Source organism: Rhineura floridana, chromosome 9, assembly GCF_030035675.1.
Source record: "Rhineura floridana isolate rRhiFlo1 chromosome 9, rRhiFlo1.hap2, whole genome shotgun sequence".
In the NCBI taxonomy this organism is placed as follows: Eukaryota; Metazoa; Chordata; class Lepidosauria; order Squamata; family Rhineuridae; genus Rhineura; species Rhineura floridana.
Window position 1 is genome coordinate 105929061 of NC_084488.1, and position 19301 is coordinate 105948361.

Genomic DNA, 19301 nt, shown 5'->3' on the forward strand with positions numbered 1-19301 from the left:
TCACGCAGCAGGAGCAAGCACCACATTTTGAAGTACTGAAGTACTAACACGTCCTCTTTTAAAGAGAATCCCCCCACTGTAAGTCCTCACCTAACTGTGCTAATGTCCCCCCACATTCCAAAAAGGGGAGAAAAAATAGCAACACTATCTTTAACTGAGCTGATCGGGGGTGGGTGGGGAGTAAACCTGACTAATGCACTCAATAAACTACATTTTGAAACAAAATTTTCCAATTTTGGTAATCGTGGAAAAAAATATTGGTACCAAAAATACGCCTCCCTTTCTCGTCCGCGCACTACGAAATGTACAACCCAGATAGGTGGCGCCCATCCGCACCTCCACACTCTTACATCGCTTAGCCCTGTACAGACTTCCGGATATGGGGCGACGGTGCAGCCGCCTTCCCGCGCCTAGCCCACACGCTGCGCAGCGTTGGCGGGAGGAGGGGTTGGGCCGCAATAGAACGCCGCAAACTGCTCAGCCTGGAACCGTTATTTCACTACGCGAGCGGGGAGATGGGGAACGGCGAAGCCGATCAGGGACCTAAGCTCTCTCTCTACCGTCTCCACCTACAACGCTCACTTGGGCGCCTTTTGGCCCGCCAACGGGTACAGTTTTCAGCGCATGCGCAGCATCTTGCCGCAGTAGTATCTTCGTGACGGTAAATGTGAGGGCGACTGAGGTGAAACAAAAGGGGGTGGGAGAAGGGGCTGGGAATGATTAAAAAAGAAAGGCAGGGGCGGTAAAGGCTGTGTTCTTGCACTCCGTGGAAGGTGCAGCAGGGGTGGTGGTGGTATGAAGGGCAAAAAATGGGGAATCCCTCAGGAAACGACAACCGAGCGCCAGCCAACCTTTGCCCTTTTTAAATTAGTTGAACTTCCTATTAGTCCTGTGTCTACCTAGCCGGTGGCTCTGAAATGTAGGTGGACCCGCTGTATGAACTTTTGTAGGGGCTACATACACGTGGATTCAGAATTGGAGGTTGGTGTTTAAGGGGAAAGGGGACATTTCCCGAAATCATGATCATCCTCCTCCAGTGACAATGCCGTATTTCATTTATTTATTTTACTAACAAGAATAGTTATAACCCCCAACTCATAAACATATGACATCATCAAAACAACATAAAGTACAGAACAAATGACCAAAACTGAATCAAATTAACTCTCTAAACACACACACTCCCTCTTACATACAAATACACCCACACTTTGCCTAGACGCTCACCTCAAGAGTGAGAGACTTAACAGCACAATTATATTTATGTGCTTACTCAGACGTAAGCTGTGGCCCATGTAATGGTGCTCATAGGTTGATGCTGGGAAGGGTGTGCCTTTAGCACAGTGATTCTCAAACGGTGCGCTAAGAGGTGGCTAGGTGTGCCTCAAATATTCTGAAAGTATATTTTAAAAATGAGAAGAAACCCATTTGTATAGGGTAAGTAATAGTTTTCTATAGTTTATTTTTATTCATAGTTTAAAATATATTAATATATTTTTAATTTTGTACACAAAGTGCACCAGAAAATTTTTATATGCTTTACAGTGCGCCACGGAACAAAAAGGTTTGAGAATCACTGCTTTAGCAGATGATCTCTGGCTAGAGGGTTGCACTGGCCTTTTGTTGCAGCATTTTAGTAGCTGCAACGGTCTATTTAGTGAAAACATTTATATACCACCTTTCCTCAACAGAGTTCACAAGGTGGCTAACAAAACACAAATGAACAACTTAAGCCACATTATTATCTTACCAATGTGAGGTATATCAGTGAGGAAGCTGTGGCACTCTGCTGTGGAAAGCAACAATAAATAAGAGTCTTCTGACATCTTAAAGCTCACGAATATCTAGCGGTGTAAGCTTCTTCCCAGATGCATAAAGTGCTCTTCTCAGTGGACAGATTTATATATCCTGAATATTATATATATATATATATATATATACATAGAACGAGAAGAAATACATTTATGTATTTATTTTTTGTTGGCAAAGCCTTAATATAGATCTGGAGGGAATTTTATTGGGCACGGGGAGTACAAAATTTGCTGCAGTGAGGACAAGGAAGAGGACATTCTCTCAGACACAGACATGTCTGTGTTCAGGCATATCTAAGAAGAACATTGCTGGATTAGACTATCCAGCCTGGCACCCTGTTTTCAACAGTAGGCATGCAGCCAGATAGTTCTGGGAAGCCCGCAAACAGGGCATGAAGGTTATAGCCATTCCCTGCTGGTTGCCCCCATTGCCAGCCACTGGCATTTGGAGGAATGAAGCCTTTCAGATCAAAAAGCTGGAGTGTCTATTTCAAAGGAAACATAATCATGTTTCCCAGTTATTGGGGAATCATTGTCCCAAATAATTTCCTTCACTGTGGGAGATAAGGAAGAGTCCTATTGCACTTAGGTCCTACTTTCATGCTCCTTTGAGAGGAAGGGCAGGATAGAAATTCAATTAATAATAAATAGTAATATGCATCTGGTTGTTCACTGGGAGAACAGAATGCTGGACTAGATGGGCCATTGGCCTGATCTAGCAGGCTCTTCTTAGGTTCTTATTTTCTTGTAGTTTGAATTTTCATAAGCAAGAGCACAAGGCTAATAGCCAACCTGGTACCCTCCATATGTTGTGGAATCCAGCTTCCATACATCCCAGTCAGCATTACCAAAGATTAAGGATGAAGGGAGAAGGGAGCCCAGTAACATGTGGGAGGCCACCACATTGGCCATGCCTGGATCAGATGCATTAAGGTGTTGGATGTGTATCTAGTATGTGTGAGAGGTGGAATTTGTATTACAAGGCAAGTTTTAAAGAAAAAAGGTACATATCTGAAATAATCATACATACAAGTATGTATCACCGTATAAAATGAAGCTCACCCACCTTTAATGTCCATGTCATGCATCTGATAAAGTTGGTTGTAGGTCAGGAATGGGAACCTGCAGCCCTCCCAAAGTTGTTTGACTTAGCTCCCATCATCCCTGACTGCTGGCCATGCTCGCTGGGACTGATGGGAGTTGGAGTCAAACAATGTCTGGATAGTCATGGTTTCCCCATTTCTGTTCTAGGAAAGTTTTAAAGAAAAAGGTACATATCTGAAATAATCATACATACAAGTATGTATCACCGTATAAAATGAAGCTCACCCACCTTTAATGTCCATGTCATGCATCTGATAAAGTTGGTTGCAGGTCAGGAATGGGAACCTGCAGCCCTCCCAATGTTGTTTGACTTAGCTCCCATCATCCCTGACTGCTGGCCATGCTCGCTGGGACTGATGGGAATTGGAGTCAAACAATGTCTGGATAGTCATGGTTTCCCCATTTCTGTTCTAGGAAACCTGACACTACAACAAATTTGCTGCTCACAATGCATCACTTTTTAAAATTACAAAATTTAAAAACAAAATAAAACATTGAAAGAGCAGCTATCAATAAATTCAGCAGAAAATGAGCATCAGGTCAGGAGCCATAGCAAAGGCATACAGAAAGGCAAGCAGTGATGGGACCATGTGGACACCCCTCAGGGCAGAGTGTTCCATATCCTCGGAACCACCTTCCACCACCCCTCACCCCTCAGAGTAAGGGGATGCAATGCATGGCCTCTGACATTGACCGCAGCATTTGAATGGGTACTTATTGCGTATGTCAGGGTTCCCAAACTGTGGCCCACAGACCACCAGCAGTACATGAGTTTCATTCAGGTGGTCTGCAATGTTTCTGGATTTGTGGTTGAAGATGGGAGACATCACGTCCATTGCATTAAATATTCGTATCGATTTTAATTGCATTTTTATTGCTGCGTTTGAATTCAAATTGCCATATAATAAAATAGAATATATAAGAAATGCAAAAGAAATAGAAACAATCAAAAATCATACAGCATCTAGCACAGTGCATTAGAATTGCTACAACAGGCAGAAAAAATCATTAAGTGGTCCCCTAAGGCCCCCTGTAGTTTTCAAGTGGTCTGTGGGGAAAAAAGATTGGGAAGCACGGTCATAAGTGAAACAAATGAAGCCCATACAAACTTAGGGTTGCCATATTCCAGTTCCACAAATCCGGGCAGGCTAATTTGCATGTTATGCAAATTATTTGCATATTATGCACATTATTTGCATATTATGCACATTATTTGCATATTAATATTTGAATTGTCCAGTTGTTTTGCTTTTGTGCCTAGGAATTACCACCAAAAACTGGGGAAAGATATGAAAAAGCAACATTTTCAGCCTTAAATGCCTAGACTCTAGTTTCCAACACTATGGAATATTTATTGATTGATTAAGAGGATTTATATCCTTCCCTTCTGTTAAAAACAGAGCTCAGCACAGCGTACAAATATAATAAAAACAATAAAAATACACAATCAATATAAAAACATAATAAAAACACAAAATAGCAACAAACATAAAGTAAGCCAGGGCAGCAGTACAGTTAACCATTACATATACAATATATTTCAGAGATGTGGTGGGTGGAGAAAAACAAGAAGCCAAAATGTTAGGAAAAGGAGTCTTTCACACCACATGCTCAGTTCTAAATACTGTTGCAGCAAGTTTTACAAGTTCCTCCAGTATTCCACTGGTGCAGGCACTCAGACATTCAAAGTATCTGTATGTTTCTTAGGTTTTATAAAAGTAGAGCTTTGCTTAACTCAAAATTTCTTCTCCCTTTGATCAACCACATCTACACAGGATCCACCTCCATACTCAAAATGAAACTGGGCCTGGAAGTGTGCAACAACTGCACACATACCTTGCTAATTAGATTACCAATGCCAGGATGTCTGTCTTATTGACTACTCTCCTGCTCCCCCCCCCCCCGGGCATCATGAAAGACCTAGTCCTCGGCTCAGAAAGAAAATAAATATCTGGTTCTCTTCAAAGTACTCATAAGCCTCTTGTTTTAATTAAAATAATAATTATAAATTCTTGCTCTTATCACTAATGGGAGTTAATTATCTTGCATATGCTGCTGTTGCTTCTATGGCTGTAACGGAGTGAGGTTAAAGATAAGTGAAATCAAATAGGAAAAACAACAACACAAAAGGCAGTAACACTTTCCTAAATGTAATACCATACCAACCACAACAAGATTCCTATGAGTAAGGCAAAAAACTCAGCATCCCACAACCAGTTAGGATTCATAACCAAAAACCCAAACTGAAAAAATCCTAGCAGCCAGTCAGCCAAGGTCACAGAAATTCCCATGCAGCACAACCTGACCTGGAGACTGCAGTTAATGCAGAATGCTGCAGCACAATTGCTAACATGAGTGAAATCCTATCAGCACATTATACCTCTGCTCTGAAATCTGCATTGGTTGCTGATTTGCTACCAGGCCAAGTTCAAGCTGTGCTTTCCATGTTATGGGTGCCACATAGTACTTGTTCTGCTCTTGTAAAAAATCAGTCCTGTAAAGTGGCAGCACCTACACTTTGGAACTCTTTGCCTATTGACATTAGGCAGATGCCTCTTTTTAGCACCTGCTAAAATCAATTTTCTTGAGGCAAGCCTCTCCAGGCATGTGGAAGCTATTGTGTTTTTAAATCTGTTTTTAACTCGTTGGTTTTATTATTTTGAATGTTTTTAAGTGTCTGTCCTTAACGCTTTTGCCAATAATTTTATTGTTTTAATTCTTTCTGTAAACCGCTTTGAGATTTTTTACAATAAAGCGGTATATAAATGTTGTAAATAAAAATAAATAAATGTTGGAGTCACTGTGGCCCTTGAGTCTCTTCCCACTTTTAGGAACCAAGGAATCTGCCTTATACTGATTCAGGCCATTTCGTACCATGATTTCTTAAATGCAATACCATACCAACCACAACAAGATTCCTATGAGTAAGGCAGAAAACTAAGCATCTCACAACCAGTCAGGATTCCTAACCAAAAACCAAAAATATGATAAATGAAGAAATATTTATATAAGCATGACTATCAAATATATTTATTATTTACACAAACTGTAAAGATATTTATAGTGTAATCCTAGGTTTATTTATTCAGAAGCAAATCCCAGTGTATTCAGTGGAGCTTACTCAAACAGGGACAGAAATGCAACCTCAAGTGATAAGCAACTTCATTCACACAACCCAAAATTCCGAATCATGCCACTTTACGCTGTTTTGCAACTGTTTATACTTGTTTTTATTGTTATTGGATTTTAAATGGCTTTATTTCTTGTTGTGAGCTGCCTTGGTTTCCAACCCTACCTCTCAGGGTTGTTGGAAAGACTCCATACACGCATGCGCACACACTGCAGATGTATAAATACATACAACTCATATAATAGTTTATTGTCAAACCAGTTGGTCATTGCAGAAAAATCAGTATTAGTTTTAAAAAAATCAGTATTAGTTTTAAAAAAATCAGTATTGGTTTCCTACAGAAGGAAAACTGTAATACCTAAGTAAGCCCTGCCTACTTGCTTTAAAATAGGACTGGAGGAGGGGGGGGACAGAAAGAGTTAGAACACAAACACAATTCTTTTTTACATTCACTCCAAAGTCCCATTGATTTCCAGCACATAATCATGTCTACTCAATGGGATTTACTCTGGGCATATGGGATTGGCATTGCTTGTACAAAAGCAAGTATTGGGAAGGTTTTCAAAACACTGCCCAGGATCTGACTCCTGCACACAAGAGGAAAAAATCTGAAATGTATATACTTACCCAATTTATGAGATTTTCAGATAAATGGGGGGGAAACTACCATTTTCTGGCATTGCAATGTTTCCTAGACACTGCCTCAAACTGAAACACAACCCTGGCTTCACTGATTGGCTGCAATCCTGAATGGGCGGGGTTAAAGCTATGAAGTGCTATACAGTAATGTTTAAAGAAAGATTTAACAGTCGGGGCGGCTGACGTTTTTATGTATATCTCGAGAACTGGATCACCTAGAAACTTAATTTTTAAAAAAATTAAAGCTGAGAATCTGGGTCACCTAAGGGGCTAAACGGGCGCCGGGTGGCATGCAAAGAATCCAGGTGAAACCCGGCTAACCGGGCAATATGGCAACCCTATACAAACTAGAATGTGGGGCATCCATTATGTTTAATAGAGTGTTCGTGTTCTGGATAGAAATGATATTTCATAAATGTAAATAGCAGAGTGTTCTAGCTCACACAAACACATGCAAAAATCTACATCCACATATGATTTGCATATTTATATCCTAATCTGTCCTGTGGCAGAGTTTTTCAAAACAAAAACGGGCTGTAGAAATTTCCAAAGGGCTCTCGCAATCAAATGAATGTAAAGTGTTTGAGGAAACAAAAGAAGGCAACTCGTAATAATGATAAAAAGAGGAAGAAAAATGTGCAGCAACAGTGAAAAAATAAATTTCCTTTATGTTTAGGTTGATTTATTTGGACCATTGTTTTTTCCTTGTGTTAATGGTTCTTCATTACATGTATATTTAATAAAGTTCAAAAAATATAATGCTCCCCTCCACCCCATTCTATGCTTTTTAGGAACTGGAGAATCAATGAATAGTATCATAATACCTTTAAATAAACTGGTAGTCTGACCACATCTGGAATTCTTTGTACCATTCTGGTTGCTCCATCTCAAAACACACATCAACAGAGGTAGAAACACAATCATTCGTTTGGAATAATATTTGTTCCTCTCATGAACAGTCTGTGTATGATTCCCCCCCCCTTAAGTTGTTGAATTGAAATCATAAGATTTTATAGCCAGTGGCACATATAGACATGATTTTTCTTTCATTTTGCTGTGCGATAAAGTCACATTTTAGTGACTTTAGTTTGGCACGTGATGACAATATAGGCCAGGTTTAGCCTTCAGGCTCATATAATAGACGAGCAGGCTGCCCATTTCACCTTCCCCAAGTAGATAACATTACATCATGAGGCAGAAAAACAGATCAAAACACCGTATTTTATAAGAAATGAAAGGATAGATACAAGAAAGATATGGATTGTGGCTAACGTGTGCACCACTTCCCAAATCAACAGTGGGAGCAGACTGGATGCAGAGTGTACACAGACAGAGTAAAACAGAGATGCGGGAATGCCTCATTGGGGATCTGATGGGAACTACAGAACAATACTTAAGGTGTTTGTAAATTAAACAAATATTACAGATATTAATATTACAAATATCACAGAAACACCTTAAGCCCCCAATGATTTCTCTAACCAAATTTAGGAAGTCAAAAATTGGTGGAGAAGAAAGTATAGTAGAATACTGAATTAGAAAACTTTGATGTTTTGCCATGTCTATATTTCCTTTAGATTGCCTTAGTAAATATAGGATTGCTGGTGGTGGTAGAATTTGGTTCACATTATACTTTTGTTACTTGTTGCTACAGATCTCTTGTTTATTAAGAGCCTACAGTGACTTTTCCCAATCTTTCTTTTTAAAAAAATACAATTTCTTTTTTTAAAAATACAAATAGCAGCTTCCTCACCAAAATGAAACAGTTTGAGAAACACTTAAACATATATGACTCAGAAAGTTTAGGTTTCCTACGGAAGAAGAAAGCCATTGATACAGACACCCTGTTCCTTGAAGGAAGCACAATGAGCTTTCACCACATCAACTACCACACGAAAATGAAGACTGGCTACTTTGGCTTTCGAAAACATGTTCAAAAACAAATTTTGTTAGATGTCAGGTAAGTCTAATTGCTATTGTTTGCTGATTTGGGGTGCAAACCTGCTTGTTCCATGTGCAGACAGCAGGGTGTAGAATGGCTTCATTGTAGGGCAGGGATAGAAACCTATGGCCTGCAAGTCAAACTCCCCATTTAGCCCACCAGGCCATTTTGGTGAAGCCACACCCACGCCCTCACCTGACATCATACATGATGTCAGGTGTGGGGCAGGTAAGGGTGGGGCTTCAAAGGAACAATCAGGAGCTTAAAGTGGACTCCTGAGTGTTCCTTTGCTGGAGCAAGGCGCACTCCGAACCGCCCAGATGGATGGATGGAAGGAGCATGCGCCTTGCTCAATGAGAGAAGTGGTTTCTATTCAATGGAAACAGCTTTTCCCTCCCACATAGTAGGTGGAAAGGAATTGCGTGAAGAGGCTTGCAAAGTCCTTTGTGACCCTCCCAACTCTTCTCTTTTGCACCTCCAACTTCGGGGTGCAAAGAAGAAAGGGGAAGGTTCGCAAAAGGCTTTGTGATCTCCCCATGCTTCTTTGTAGCTCTGACATTGGAGGTGTAAGGGAGAAGCATGGGAAGGATGGCAGAGCCCACCCGTACTACCCCTTTCAACCTCCGATGTCACAGGTTGAAAGGATCTGTGCGGGGTTGGATTTACAAATCTTCCAGCACTCCCTCTTTCAACGTCTGATGGGATTTTGACAGGTGGGCAGGGCAACCCTTCTGTCAATCATGTGTTGCCCCACCCACCTGTCAAAGCTGGCCCATAGGGTGGGGCCATATAAAGATTCACCACTCATGCTGGAGGGCAAGGTGCTATAGCTCAGTGGTGGAACGTGTGCTTTGCTGCAGAAGTCCAAGGTCCAATACCTGGCATCTCCAGGTAGGGCTGGGAAATATTCCCTGTCTGAAATCCTGAAGAGCTACTTCTCGTTAGTGTAGACTGGGGGTTGCCAACACTGCCTACAAAGGTGCCCCCAGCAGGTAGCCCAGAATGTGCTAGAGGCACCAGTTACAAAATGGCCACCATGGAGGTTTGGCATAACAGCATGGCTGCCACAAGGGCAAAGCACAACAGAGAGTAGTCATGGTAAAGCCTTTCCCATAATTGTATTTCTATACTAGGAAAGGCTTGCCCTGTTGAATTTCTGCCAGCCATACAACCGTTAAAGGCACAAGAATCCTGTTTTCCCCCAATGCCAACCCTAAACCAAAGCCTAGGCTGCCATCCTGCACCCACTTACCTGTAAGTAAGCCCCATTAAACACAAATAGACTGACTTCTGAGTTGACATGTATACCATTGTATACTGTAAATTTACAGTGAATTCTTGATGAGTGCCTGGTCTTTAGCTCCTGCAAAACAAAAGACACACGTAAGCCTCTTTGTAAAGTTTTCACACTTGCCTTTTGGGGGGAAGAGGATTCTTTTAACATTCACCCACACTTATTCTGTAGTACCATTTGCAGAAAATAACCTCTAGGTACTACTTGATCTCAGACGAAAGATGCATCCTGATTGCTAGGGAAAAAGGAATGGGAACCTATGGAGATTCCAAGGACGGGGGGAAAAGGCAGAAGTAGAAAACATGCACTAAAACCTCCTCCAGCAGGAGCCCATCCATTTGCAAGAGGGACGCTTTGGATGTAACCCATACAGAGAAACTAAATCCAACCTAAGATGAATATTTTCAGTGTATAACCCCTTAACTTACAGAAAAGGGGTGGTTAATCATGTTGCTTGACTACAACTCCCATCATCCCTAAATACTGTTTTTAACTACATGTAGTTTTATTTGTAAGCCGCCCTGAGTTCCAGTTTGGAAAAAGGGCGGGGTAAAAATAAAGTTTCAATTCAATTCAATATTGGCTGTGCTGGATGAGGTTGATGAGGTTTTTGCAGTCCGACAACATCTGGAAGGCCACGGACTCCCCAACCCTATTGAAGGAAAAAGAAATAAAATGTCAAGTTATTAGAATGGATATACAGATTAAACCACTGACACACTGATTTTATTTTACAGTGGTATCATGAAACCTGGTCTCAATGCAATTTTAGGACCCACGGGTTCTGGCAAATCTTCGTAAGTGTTAACATATTGGAAATGGCTAGTTTTGTTGTCATTATTAAAGTTCACATTGTTACAAGTTTTTCACGTTCATAATCTGTAAGTGACGTCTTACAATGAAAGTGTGTGCATATATTTAATATGAACAAAACCTGTAAACTGCAAGACACATTTTCAAAATAGCTTCAATCAGAACAAAAAATGTGCAAGATAAAAATGTTCAGCATGGTGTGCAGAAAGTAGACAGAGAAAAGTGTTTCTCAGGCTTAATGCCAGCAGGCAGCCTGAGGACCCCTGGGATGGTGGAGCTCTCCCTTCGCAATTGCATTGGGGCATGGGGCGTTATTTGTGGCACACGTCAGCCCCTTTCCCCAGGCTTCAAATCACGCCCCGCAACCTGACTTGAATAGCTTTAAAAGGCGATTAGGCAAAGTCAAGATAAAGCTGTGCTAGTCTACTAGTCATGATGACTGTGTACTACCTCCAGTATTGGGGGCGGTATGCCCTTGGATGCCAGTTGCTAGGGAGAGTGCTGTTGTGCTCATGTCCTGCTTGTGGGCTTCCAACAGGCATCTGGTTGGCCACCACGAGACCAGGATGCAAGACTAAATGTTCCTTTGGTCTGATCCAGCAGGTTTTTTATCGATATACTGTTCAGATGTTGGCATAAATAACTTTTCTTGAGTCAGTTTGATTTTTCTTATAGGCTGTTGGACATTTTAGCTACAAGGAAAAATCCTAAAGGCCTGTCAGGAGACATTTTGATCAATGGTTTTCCTTTGCCTCCAAATTTTAAATGTATTTCCGGATATGTAGTACAGGTAAATAAAGTCTGTAGCTGCTGTGTATAGGCAAATGATTTTTATGGCATTCATTCATTGGCGAGCACTCGTGGCCGAGTAAGATTGTCTTCCAGGGTAAGGTCTTTAACAGTGGGCCATGTGTTAACTGGCTTACCAATATAGTACATGTGTGACAGCTATTACAGTATTCAGACAAAGGATTTTTATGATACAACATGTGTTAATTGGCTAACCAATACAGGATGCTTGTGCTATCAATGATTGGTTTTTGTACACTGAAATAAAATGGACTGCCTTCAAGTCTATTCCGACTTATGGCAACCCTATGAATAGGGTTTTCATGGTAAGCGGTATTCAGAGGGGGTTTACCGTTGCCTTCCTCTGAGGCTGAGGGGCAGTGACTGGCCCAAGGTCACCCAGTGAGCTTTAAGGCTGTGTGGGGATTCAAACCCTGGTCTCCCAGGTCATAGTCCAACACCTTAACCACTACACCACGCTGGCTCTCACTGTTAATTATGTAACTGTCACTTTTCCACATTTCATTTCCTACTGACCTGCCTGCTTATTCCCACCACCACCATGATGTGTATATATACCTGCAACTCAGTATAATACACTATGAAGCTTATGCCATAAAACATTTGTTAGTCTTTAAGGTGCCACAAAATTATTTGTAGTTACGGGCTGTATACCACCAGAGTGTTAATGTGCACATGGGTTGCACAGATCCAATTTTTACATGTGTGCTTTTGTCCACACATGAGCTCTTTCAATTAAACTCTCTATTGGTATTTGCTGTCTACACTAGTAGGTGGGACATATTTGCACTGTGTGTTGTTGGTTCCTCCTCTCAATTAATACTTCCCCACCCTCTATGAGTTCCAGAAACCTGAGGTCCATTGTGGGCATGCATACGGGACTTTGTTTACCTGTATGCATGAACATTTTTTTAAAAAAAATTGAGATACAAGTTTTCCAACATACCAGACTTGCACAAAACAGTGGGTTAACAAAAATACCTATGCCCACTAATAGTTCACCAAGGAGCATCTCCCCAATGAAATTAAGGGGTATGGTAATAAATCCCAGCAAAACATCACCACACACACCAAAGCACCCACACAGTGCATTTCAGTACATCCACATGTTGGACTTCTTTTCTTACTGCATTATCCGCAGATGGGAAAAATCCAAATTAAATGGGGGAAACTGCAGGCTGCCACTTGGATGAGAACAATGTCATGTGGATGATGCAAAAAGTATGCACGCAGATAATACATCAAATCCATTTATACTGCTGTGTATATATAACTGTGTATATAGTTAGTAACTCTTATTTTCTCCCATTAGTCACCAAGGCAGTCCTGTACCCAGCCTTCCTTATTAGGTGGGGCAGCCACATTCCTAGGTGGGGTGGCTCATAGCACCAACCGTTCCTCCCCCTTCCATTAATTGGTGGAGAAGATGCGAGGGCCAGGCCAGGGAAAGGGAAAGGCAGTGACCTCCTGCCTCACTCCTCCTCCATGCAGAGTGTGTGTTAATTTACATAATGGGCTATGTAAAGGTCAAGTTAACAGAAAATTTAGTATGGACACCAAGAATTAAATGTCTGGCATATTTTTTGTTTCATAAGAAGAAAGGATGTTAAGGATACAGTGAACAAGGGGATACCAAAAGGTGTTACCTCCTCCATGAGGGTCCCTCCTTCTAGTCTTGTTAGATTTCCCTTCCTGTTGGACAATCAAGGTTAAACATTTTAACTGTTTGCAATATAGAGGACTAATTAAGTGATTGGAAACTAATAGTGGAAAGCAATTGCATTTTTTTAATTGGTTGCTGGATTGATTTTTCTGTCAAGAAATCCTGAAAAGGCCTCATGCTGAGCTGCACACATTGGGAAAATCAGAAATTAGGCCTGAGTTATAGCCTACGTGGACAGCCAGCTAAATGTAGTGTGCACAGCAGTGTTTCTATTCTTCTAGGGCTGTTTTCTTCCTTTTCCATCAAACACTCAACCATTTTTTTTAAAAAAATAGCCGTTATGGTTGTGAGTATAGTGATTGCATTAAAAGTGCAAAAATGTAACTTTTTCAGATCACTGTAAGATATCTTTTTATTTCACCCTTTAGCAATAAGCACCCAATCCTGCTCTACTCATCATAACTGCAGAATAAACAAACTTTTACTTCTTACTGCAGGCAAGCCAACATGCTTCTTTATTACTGGCTGGGTAGAGAACACAACTGAAACTGACAAGTAGAGCAAAGAAAAGTGTAATGGATGGCGTTTAACTGTAGCTCATAATACAAAGTTCTAACTCTTTAAGGGTCATGTCACTACACAGGCTGTTTTTTTCAGGATCACTTAAGTAATTATAGAGTGACTGTAATCATGAAAATATCTACCCTCTGTCAGGGAAAGTCTTGAGTGAGCAGACTTTTGGGGGCTCTTGCAAATGCGGCTTTTTTTGGTGCACTTTTTGCCTTGTTCACTGAATTTTTCAGAGGGTCCTATTCTTAAATTGCTCCTCTACTGAAAACAAGCTGTCATGGTTTAAATGGAAGCTGTCATTATCTGTCATGTCACAAATAAAAACAAAATTTTCCCAAAAAAATCTGAGGGGAGGGGAAGCACAGCTGGGTGGTGGTGCACCCAGAATTAATTATAGGGCTGCACCAAGGTGATTCACATGTTGCTGTTGTTCACCAACCCCCAACCACACACATGCCACATGCATACACAAATTTCTCTCTCTCTCTCTCTCTCTCTCACACACACACACACACACACACACACACAAACACTCTCACACACACTCTCTCACTCTCTCTCTCTCTCTCTCTCTCTCTCTCACACACACACACACACACACACACACACAGAGCGCCCAGGCTCTCCTAAACACACAGGGACTCTCCTCCCCCGCCCTCTCACACACAGCACTCCCCTCTCCCAGGCACTCACAGGCCTTTTACCTGCTCAGACGGCCACTGTCACTGTCCTGCTTTGGCCACTTACCAGTCTTCTGCCCCCCCCCCAGCCTGGAGCAAAGCTGCTTCCCGCTTAAGCTGCTTACTGACCTCTCACTGAGGCTGCTGTTGCCACCACCGTCGTGTGAGCCACTTACCAGGCTCCCCCCTGCCTTGAGCCCAGCATTGCTTGGCCTTGCTTTCTTCACTACTTCCTCCCCTGCTGCCAGGCTTGAGCCCAGCGTGGTTCCAGTTCACCTGCCTTGCCGATGATGCTGCCACCACAGTGGTGAGCAACTGAAGCATTCATGCTGCAGTTTGCTTGCTTCACCTTCCCCCCTCGCCTGCCCACTCCACTTGCTGTGAATGCTTCAGCAGCTGCCGCACATGCCTGCACTGAAATGTTCATGGCGAGTGTGATCCGTACAGATATATATATATTTATATAGATATATATCTCCTGCTTGTCTTACATTCTGGAATACATGGGGATTCTTAGGACAGTCTCCCATCTAGGCACTGACCAGTTCCACAGCTGCTTAGCTTCAAGCAAGCTGCTGCATCGTGTGCCTTCAGATCATGTCCTTGGATTTTCACAATACATACTGATGTCAAAGCTGATAACTTGGATTAGAGCATAGTTTGGTGTTCCTTCTTTGGGAATGAACTTTTACTGTTTCATCCAACATGTTATTTTGATTCTTAGTCTACTTGTGATCACCTTTAATGACTGAGCAGAATTCCCCTTTCAACTTCCAGAGGGATAGTCTGTTGTAGCAAAACGACAACTAAAGTGAGAGTTTTGTGGCACATTAACTAACAAGCATGTTATGGCATAAGATTTTGTGGACTAGAGCCCAGTTCATCAAATGTCTGAAATACTATCCTAAGTTGGCAGATATATGTACTGTTATGTGCTCCCCAATCTCTGAGCAGTAAGAGATCCCAGGGGCCTCAGCACATACCTTGGATTTGGTCTCGTAGGAAGGTACGTCACTGGAGTCTTGTAATATATGGCTTATTTATATTATACAGGATGAGCATAAGATAGAAGGTTCATAGCATTAACGTTCCCAAAGATCTTGCTCTCCCATTAGGTTTGGGTGGGAGGGAACCAAAGCCATAGCTTTAGATTCAGCACAGAGACCCAAAGGCCTCTTTCCAGCTCCAGTCCCAAACCAGACTGGCCCCCGGTCTATTGTTCTCTTATACACACTGATGACATCACTTCCAGTTAGGAGAGGGGGAAGACCTGGCCCCTTTAGCTCACCTTCTGGAAGCATCTCCAGCTATTTAGTGTCCATAGCAACACACTTGTACTCAGCCAGCTCTTTAGTTATGCAAAGAGATACTGGCCAGGCTGGAGCAATTTACTTAACAAAGCAATTGATTTGACCTCTTATAGCTGTTTCTCTATCGTAGGATCCAATCTTAGTTTTTTTCAGCCAGCTACAAAGCTAATTTTTTCTCTTGAACAGACTATTTTTTTTATTTTGTACCTGAACATATGGGGTGGGCCATAGCTATTAGCCGGCAGTCATTAATGCTCATTAAATAATATTCTAGCCAGCAAAAGCCATCTAGCAGGCAACTTCAGCTAGCTCTGGTTACAACTGACCATCAGTGCCTTTTAGCAAGGAATCAAGCTATAAACTAAAAACACTAACCTCTTCAGTTGACACAACACAATGGCATTTCTACTGCAATGTCAATGCATACTAACAGTCAGCAATGATATAACCTGGTATAATGTTCAAATGAAAACTTTTTTTTAATTAATAAGGATGATGTAGTGATGGGAACCCTGACAGTCAGAGAAAATTTAGAGTTCTCAGCAGCCCTTCGGCTACCTTTGTCTATGAGCATAAAGGAAAAGGATGAGAGAGTTAATACAGTCATCAAGGAATTGGACTTGTCTAAAGTTGCAGACTCCAAGGTATGTATGTAGTGGCATTTAATATTACCAAACATCAGTTTTTCATATCAGAACTGGTTCTATAAATACTAGAAGTTAAACAGATTAAGCAATCTCTTACCGGCCTCTTTGGGGGGGGGATTCCAGGTGCCTGTGGTTTGCCATCCCTTCCTGTTTCAGGCCCCTTCTTATGATATGCTGGTGGCGTGGGAGCTGTAGCATCACATCTCCCTTCTGTGTCACTGGAGTAAAATGAAAAGACCTGGGCCTGGGGAGAGGTTGCCCAGTTTCTGGGAACAGCAATATTGCCACGGTCTGGAGCAGCAGCACGGGCTTCTCGCAGCTGGTCCAGGGCTTCTTGCATTACCCTGTTAGGATGGGAAGAATCCAGACTGTACGTCAGGCCCAATGGCTAAATCCAGCCCCTCAGCCCTCTCTATCTGGTTTCTGGGACTCTCCTAAGCCATGCCCCCTCTCCTGGCCACACCCTCTTCCCAGGCCACACCTCTCACTGGCCCTGCTGCATGCCCTCCTCCAGTGCTTTTGCCTGGCTGGAATGTGTCCTTGAACTGTGATAATGCCTCTTTGCTTGCCTAGATGAAGGACAGAGAAATAAGTGTGTGTAGAAAATGTTGGACTTGGAAGGTAGCCTACTGTACAAAGGTAAAAGTCACATCTGTTGCACTGCCCACTTTTTCCTCTGACCCCGCCCACTTTTTGCCTTAGTCACCACCAGTTCAGACCCCATATAGTGTATTTGTGGTTAGGGGTTTTTTGTGCCAATGTGCATCACTTTATACTTGCTTACATTGAATTGCATTTGACATTTTATTGTCCATTCAACCATTTTTTTTACCATCAGCATACCTGGCCACCTTACTGCTAACCGCCTAACTCCACATCATTTATGAACTAGTTAAAAAGCATTGGTCCCAGTACATGTCCTTAGGAGAACCCCTTCTACTCAGAGCTTGGAAAAAATACTTTTTTGAACTACAGCTCCCATCAGCCCAATCCAGTGGCCATGCTGGCTGGGGCTGATGGGAGCTGTAGTTCAAAAAAGTAACTTTTCAAAGCTCTGCTTCTATTGTGAGAACTGTTCATGTATTCCTGCTCTCTACTTCCTGTTCTTTGACCAGTTACTGACATATCCTCTTAATCCATGACTGCTAAGCTTAGTTAAGAGTATGGATGGGGGAAGAAATCTGATTTTGTTCTTGTTGAAATGGAAACCTACATAATTTGCCCTTTCTGAAACAATATATGAACCAAAACACAGCCATCTTTTGAAATTTGTATTTCTCCAAATTTTGCAATTTATTTATTTTATTATTATTTCAATTTATATACCACCCTTAGCAGAATAGCTCTCAGGGCGGTGAACAAACAAGATAAAATACAATATATCATAGTAAAAAATCACAAAAACATGTACAAACAAACAACAGAAAGCACAACAAAAACGAAATACAACACAAATTAAGAAGGATACATGTTAAAAGTAGAAAGATTAAGAAAATTAAAAGATTAAAATGCCTGGGAGCATAAAAAGGTCTTTACCTGGCGCCGGAAAGATAGAAGTGTAGGCGCCAGGCGTACATCTTCGGGGAGGCTGTTCCACAAATCAGGGGCCACCACAGAAAAGGCCCTAGATCTAGTAACCATCCTCCGGGCTTCCCGATGAGCTGGTACCCGGAGGAGGGCCTTAGATTCTGAACGAAGTGAACGGGTAGGTTCATAGTGAGAGAGGCGTTCCACAAGGTATTGAGGTCCCACACCGTGTAAGGCTTTATAGGTCAAAACCAGCACCTTGAATCTCGCCCGGAAGCAAATAGGGAGCCAGTGCAGACGCGCCAGAATAGGTGTTATATGTGAAGACCGACTGGTCCTCGTCAATAGTCTGGCAGCCGCGTTCTGCACCAGCTGAAGCTTCCGAACTGTCTTCAAGGGCAGCCCTACGTAGAGCGCATTACAGTAATCCAATCTTGAAGTTACCAGAGCATGAACAACGGAGGCGAGGTCGTCCCTGTCCAGATAGGGGCGTAGTTGGGCTACCAGACGAAGATGGTAAAATGCATTCCGTGCCACCGAGGCCACTTGGGCCTCGAGAGACAAGGAAGAATCGAAAAGAACCCCCAAACTACGTACCTGTTCTTTCAGGGGGAGTGTAACCCCATCCAGAACAGGGTGAACATCCACCATCTGAGCAGGGAAGGCGTTCACCAGCAGTGTCTCGGTCTTGTCTGGATTGAGTCTCAGTTTATTAGCTCTCATCCAGTCCATTATCGCGGTCAGGCAATGGTTCAGCACATCAACAGACTCACCTGAAGAAGATGAAAAGGAGAAATAGAGCTGCGTGTCATCAGCATATTGATGGCAACGCACTCCAAAACTCCTGATGACTGCACCCAGCGGCTGCATGTAGATGTTGAAAAGCATGGGGGACAAGACCGACCCCTGAGGGACTCCACAATGGAGAGTCCAGGGTGTCGAGTGATGTTCCCCAAGCACTACCTTCTGGTGATGGTCTGCGAAGTAGGAGCGGAACCACTGCCAAGCAGTGCCCCCGACACCCAACTCTGCGAGTCTCCCCAGAAGGATACCATGGTCGATGGTATCAAACGCCGCTGAGAGATCAAGGAGAATCAACAGAGTCACACTCCCCCTGTCCCTCTCCCGACAAAGGTCATCATACAGGGCGACCAAGGCTGTTTCGGTGCCAAAACCGGGCCTAAAACCAGATTGAAACGGATCTAGATAATCGGTTTCGTCCAAGAGCGCCTGGAGCTGGCAGGCAACCACCTGTTCCAAAACCTTGCCCAAAAAAGGGACATTCGCCACCGGTCTATAGTTGTTCAAGTTATCTGGGTCCAAGGAGGGTTTCTTTAAAAGAGGTCTCACTACTGCCTCCT

The 19301-nt window shown here is 42.5% G+C and overlaps 1 protein-coding gene across 7 annotated transcripts in view; it reads left to right on the forward strand.

Annotated features, from left to right (window-relative positions):
* Positions 1–384: 384 nt before the first annotated feature.
* Positions 385–19301, forward strand: part of LOC133363741 (broad substrate specificity ATP-binding cassette transporter ABCG2-like) — a 71097-nt gene continuing 52180 nt past the window's right edge. For 3 of the 7 annotated variants that reach the window (XM_061583062.1, XM_061583064.1, XM_061583066.1), the window contains exons 1-5: positions 385–661; positions 8426–8644; positions 10658–10717; positions 11409–11523; positions 16258–16410. In XM_061583062.1, coding sequence (XP_061439046.1) covers positions 8442–8644; positions 10658–10717; positions 11409–11523; positions 16258–16410 — 531 coding nt within the window. In that variant the 5' untranslated portion in view covers positions 385–661; positions 8426–8441. Of the gene's footprint in view, positions 662–8425; positions 8645–9759; positions 9881–10657; positions 10718–11408; positions 11524–16257; positions 16411–19301 lie in introns of those variants that run through there. The other 4 variants (XM_061583063.1, XM_061583067.1, XM_061583065.1 and 1 more) reach the window with 4 other exon arrangements.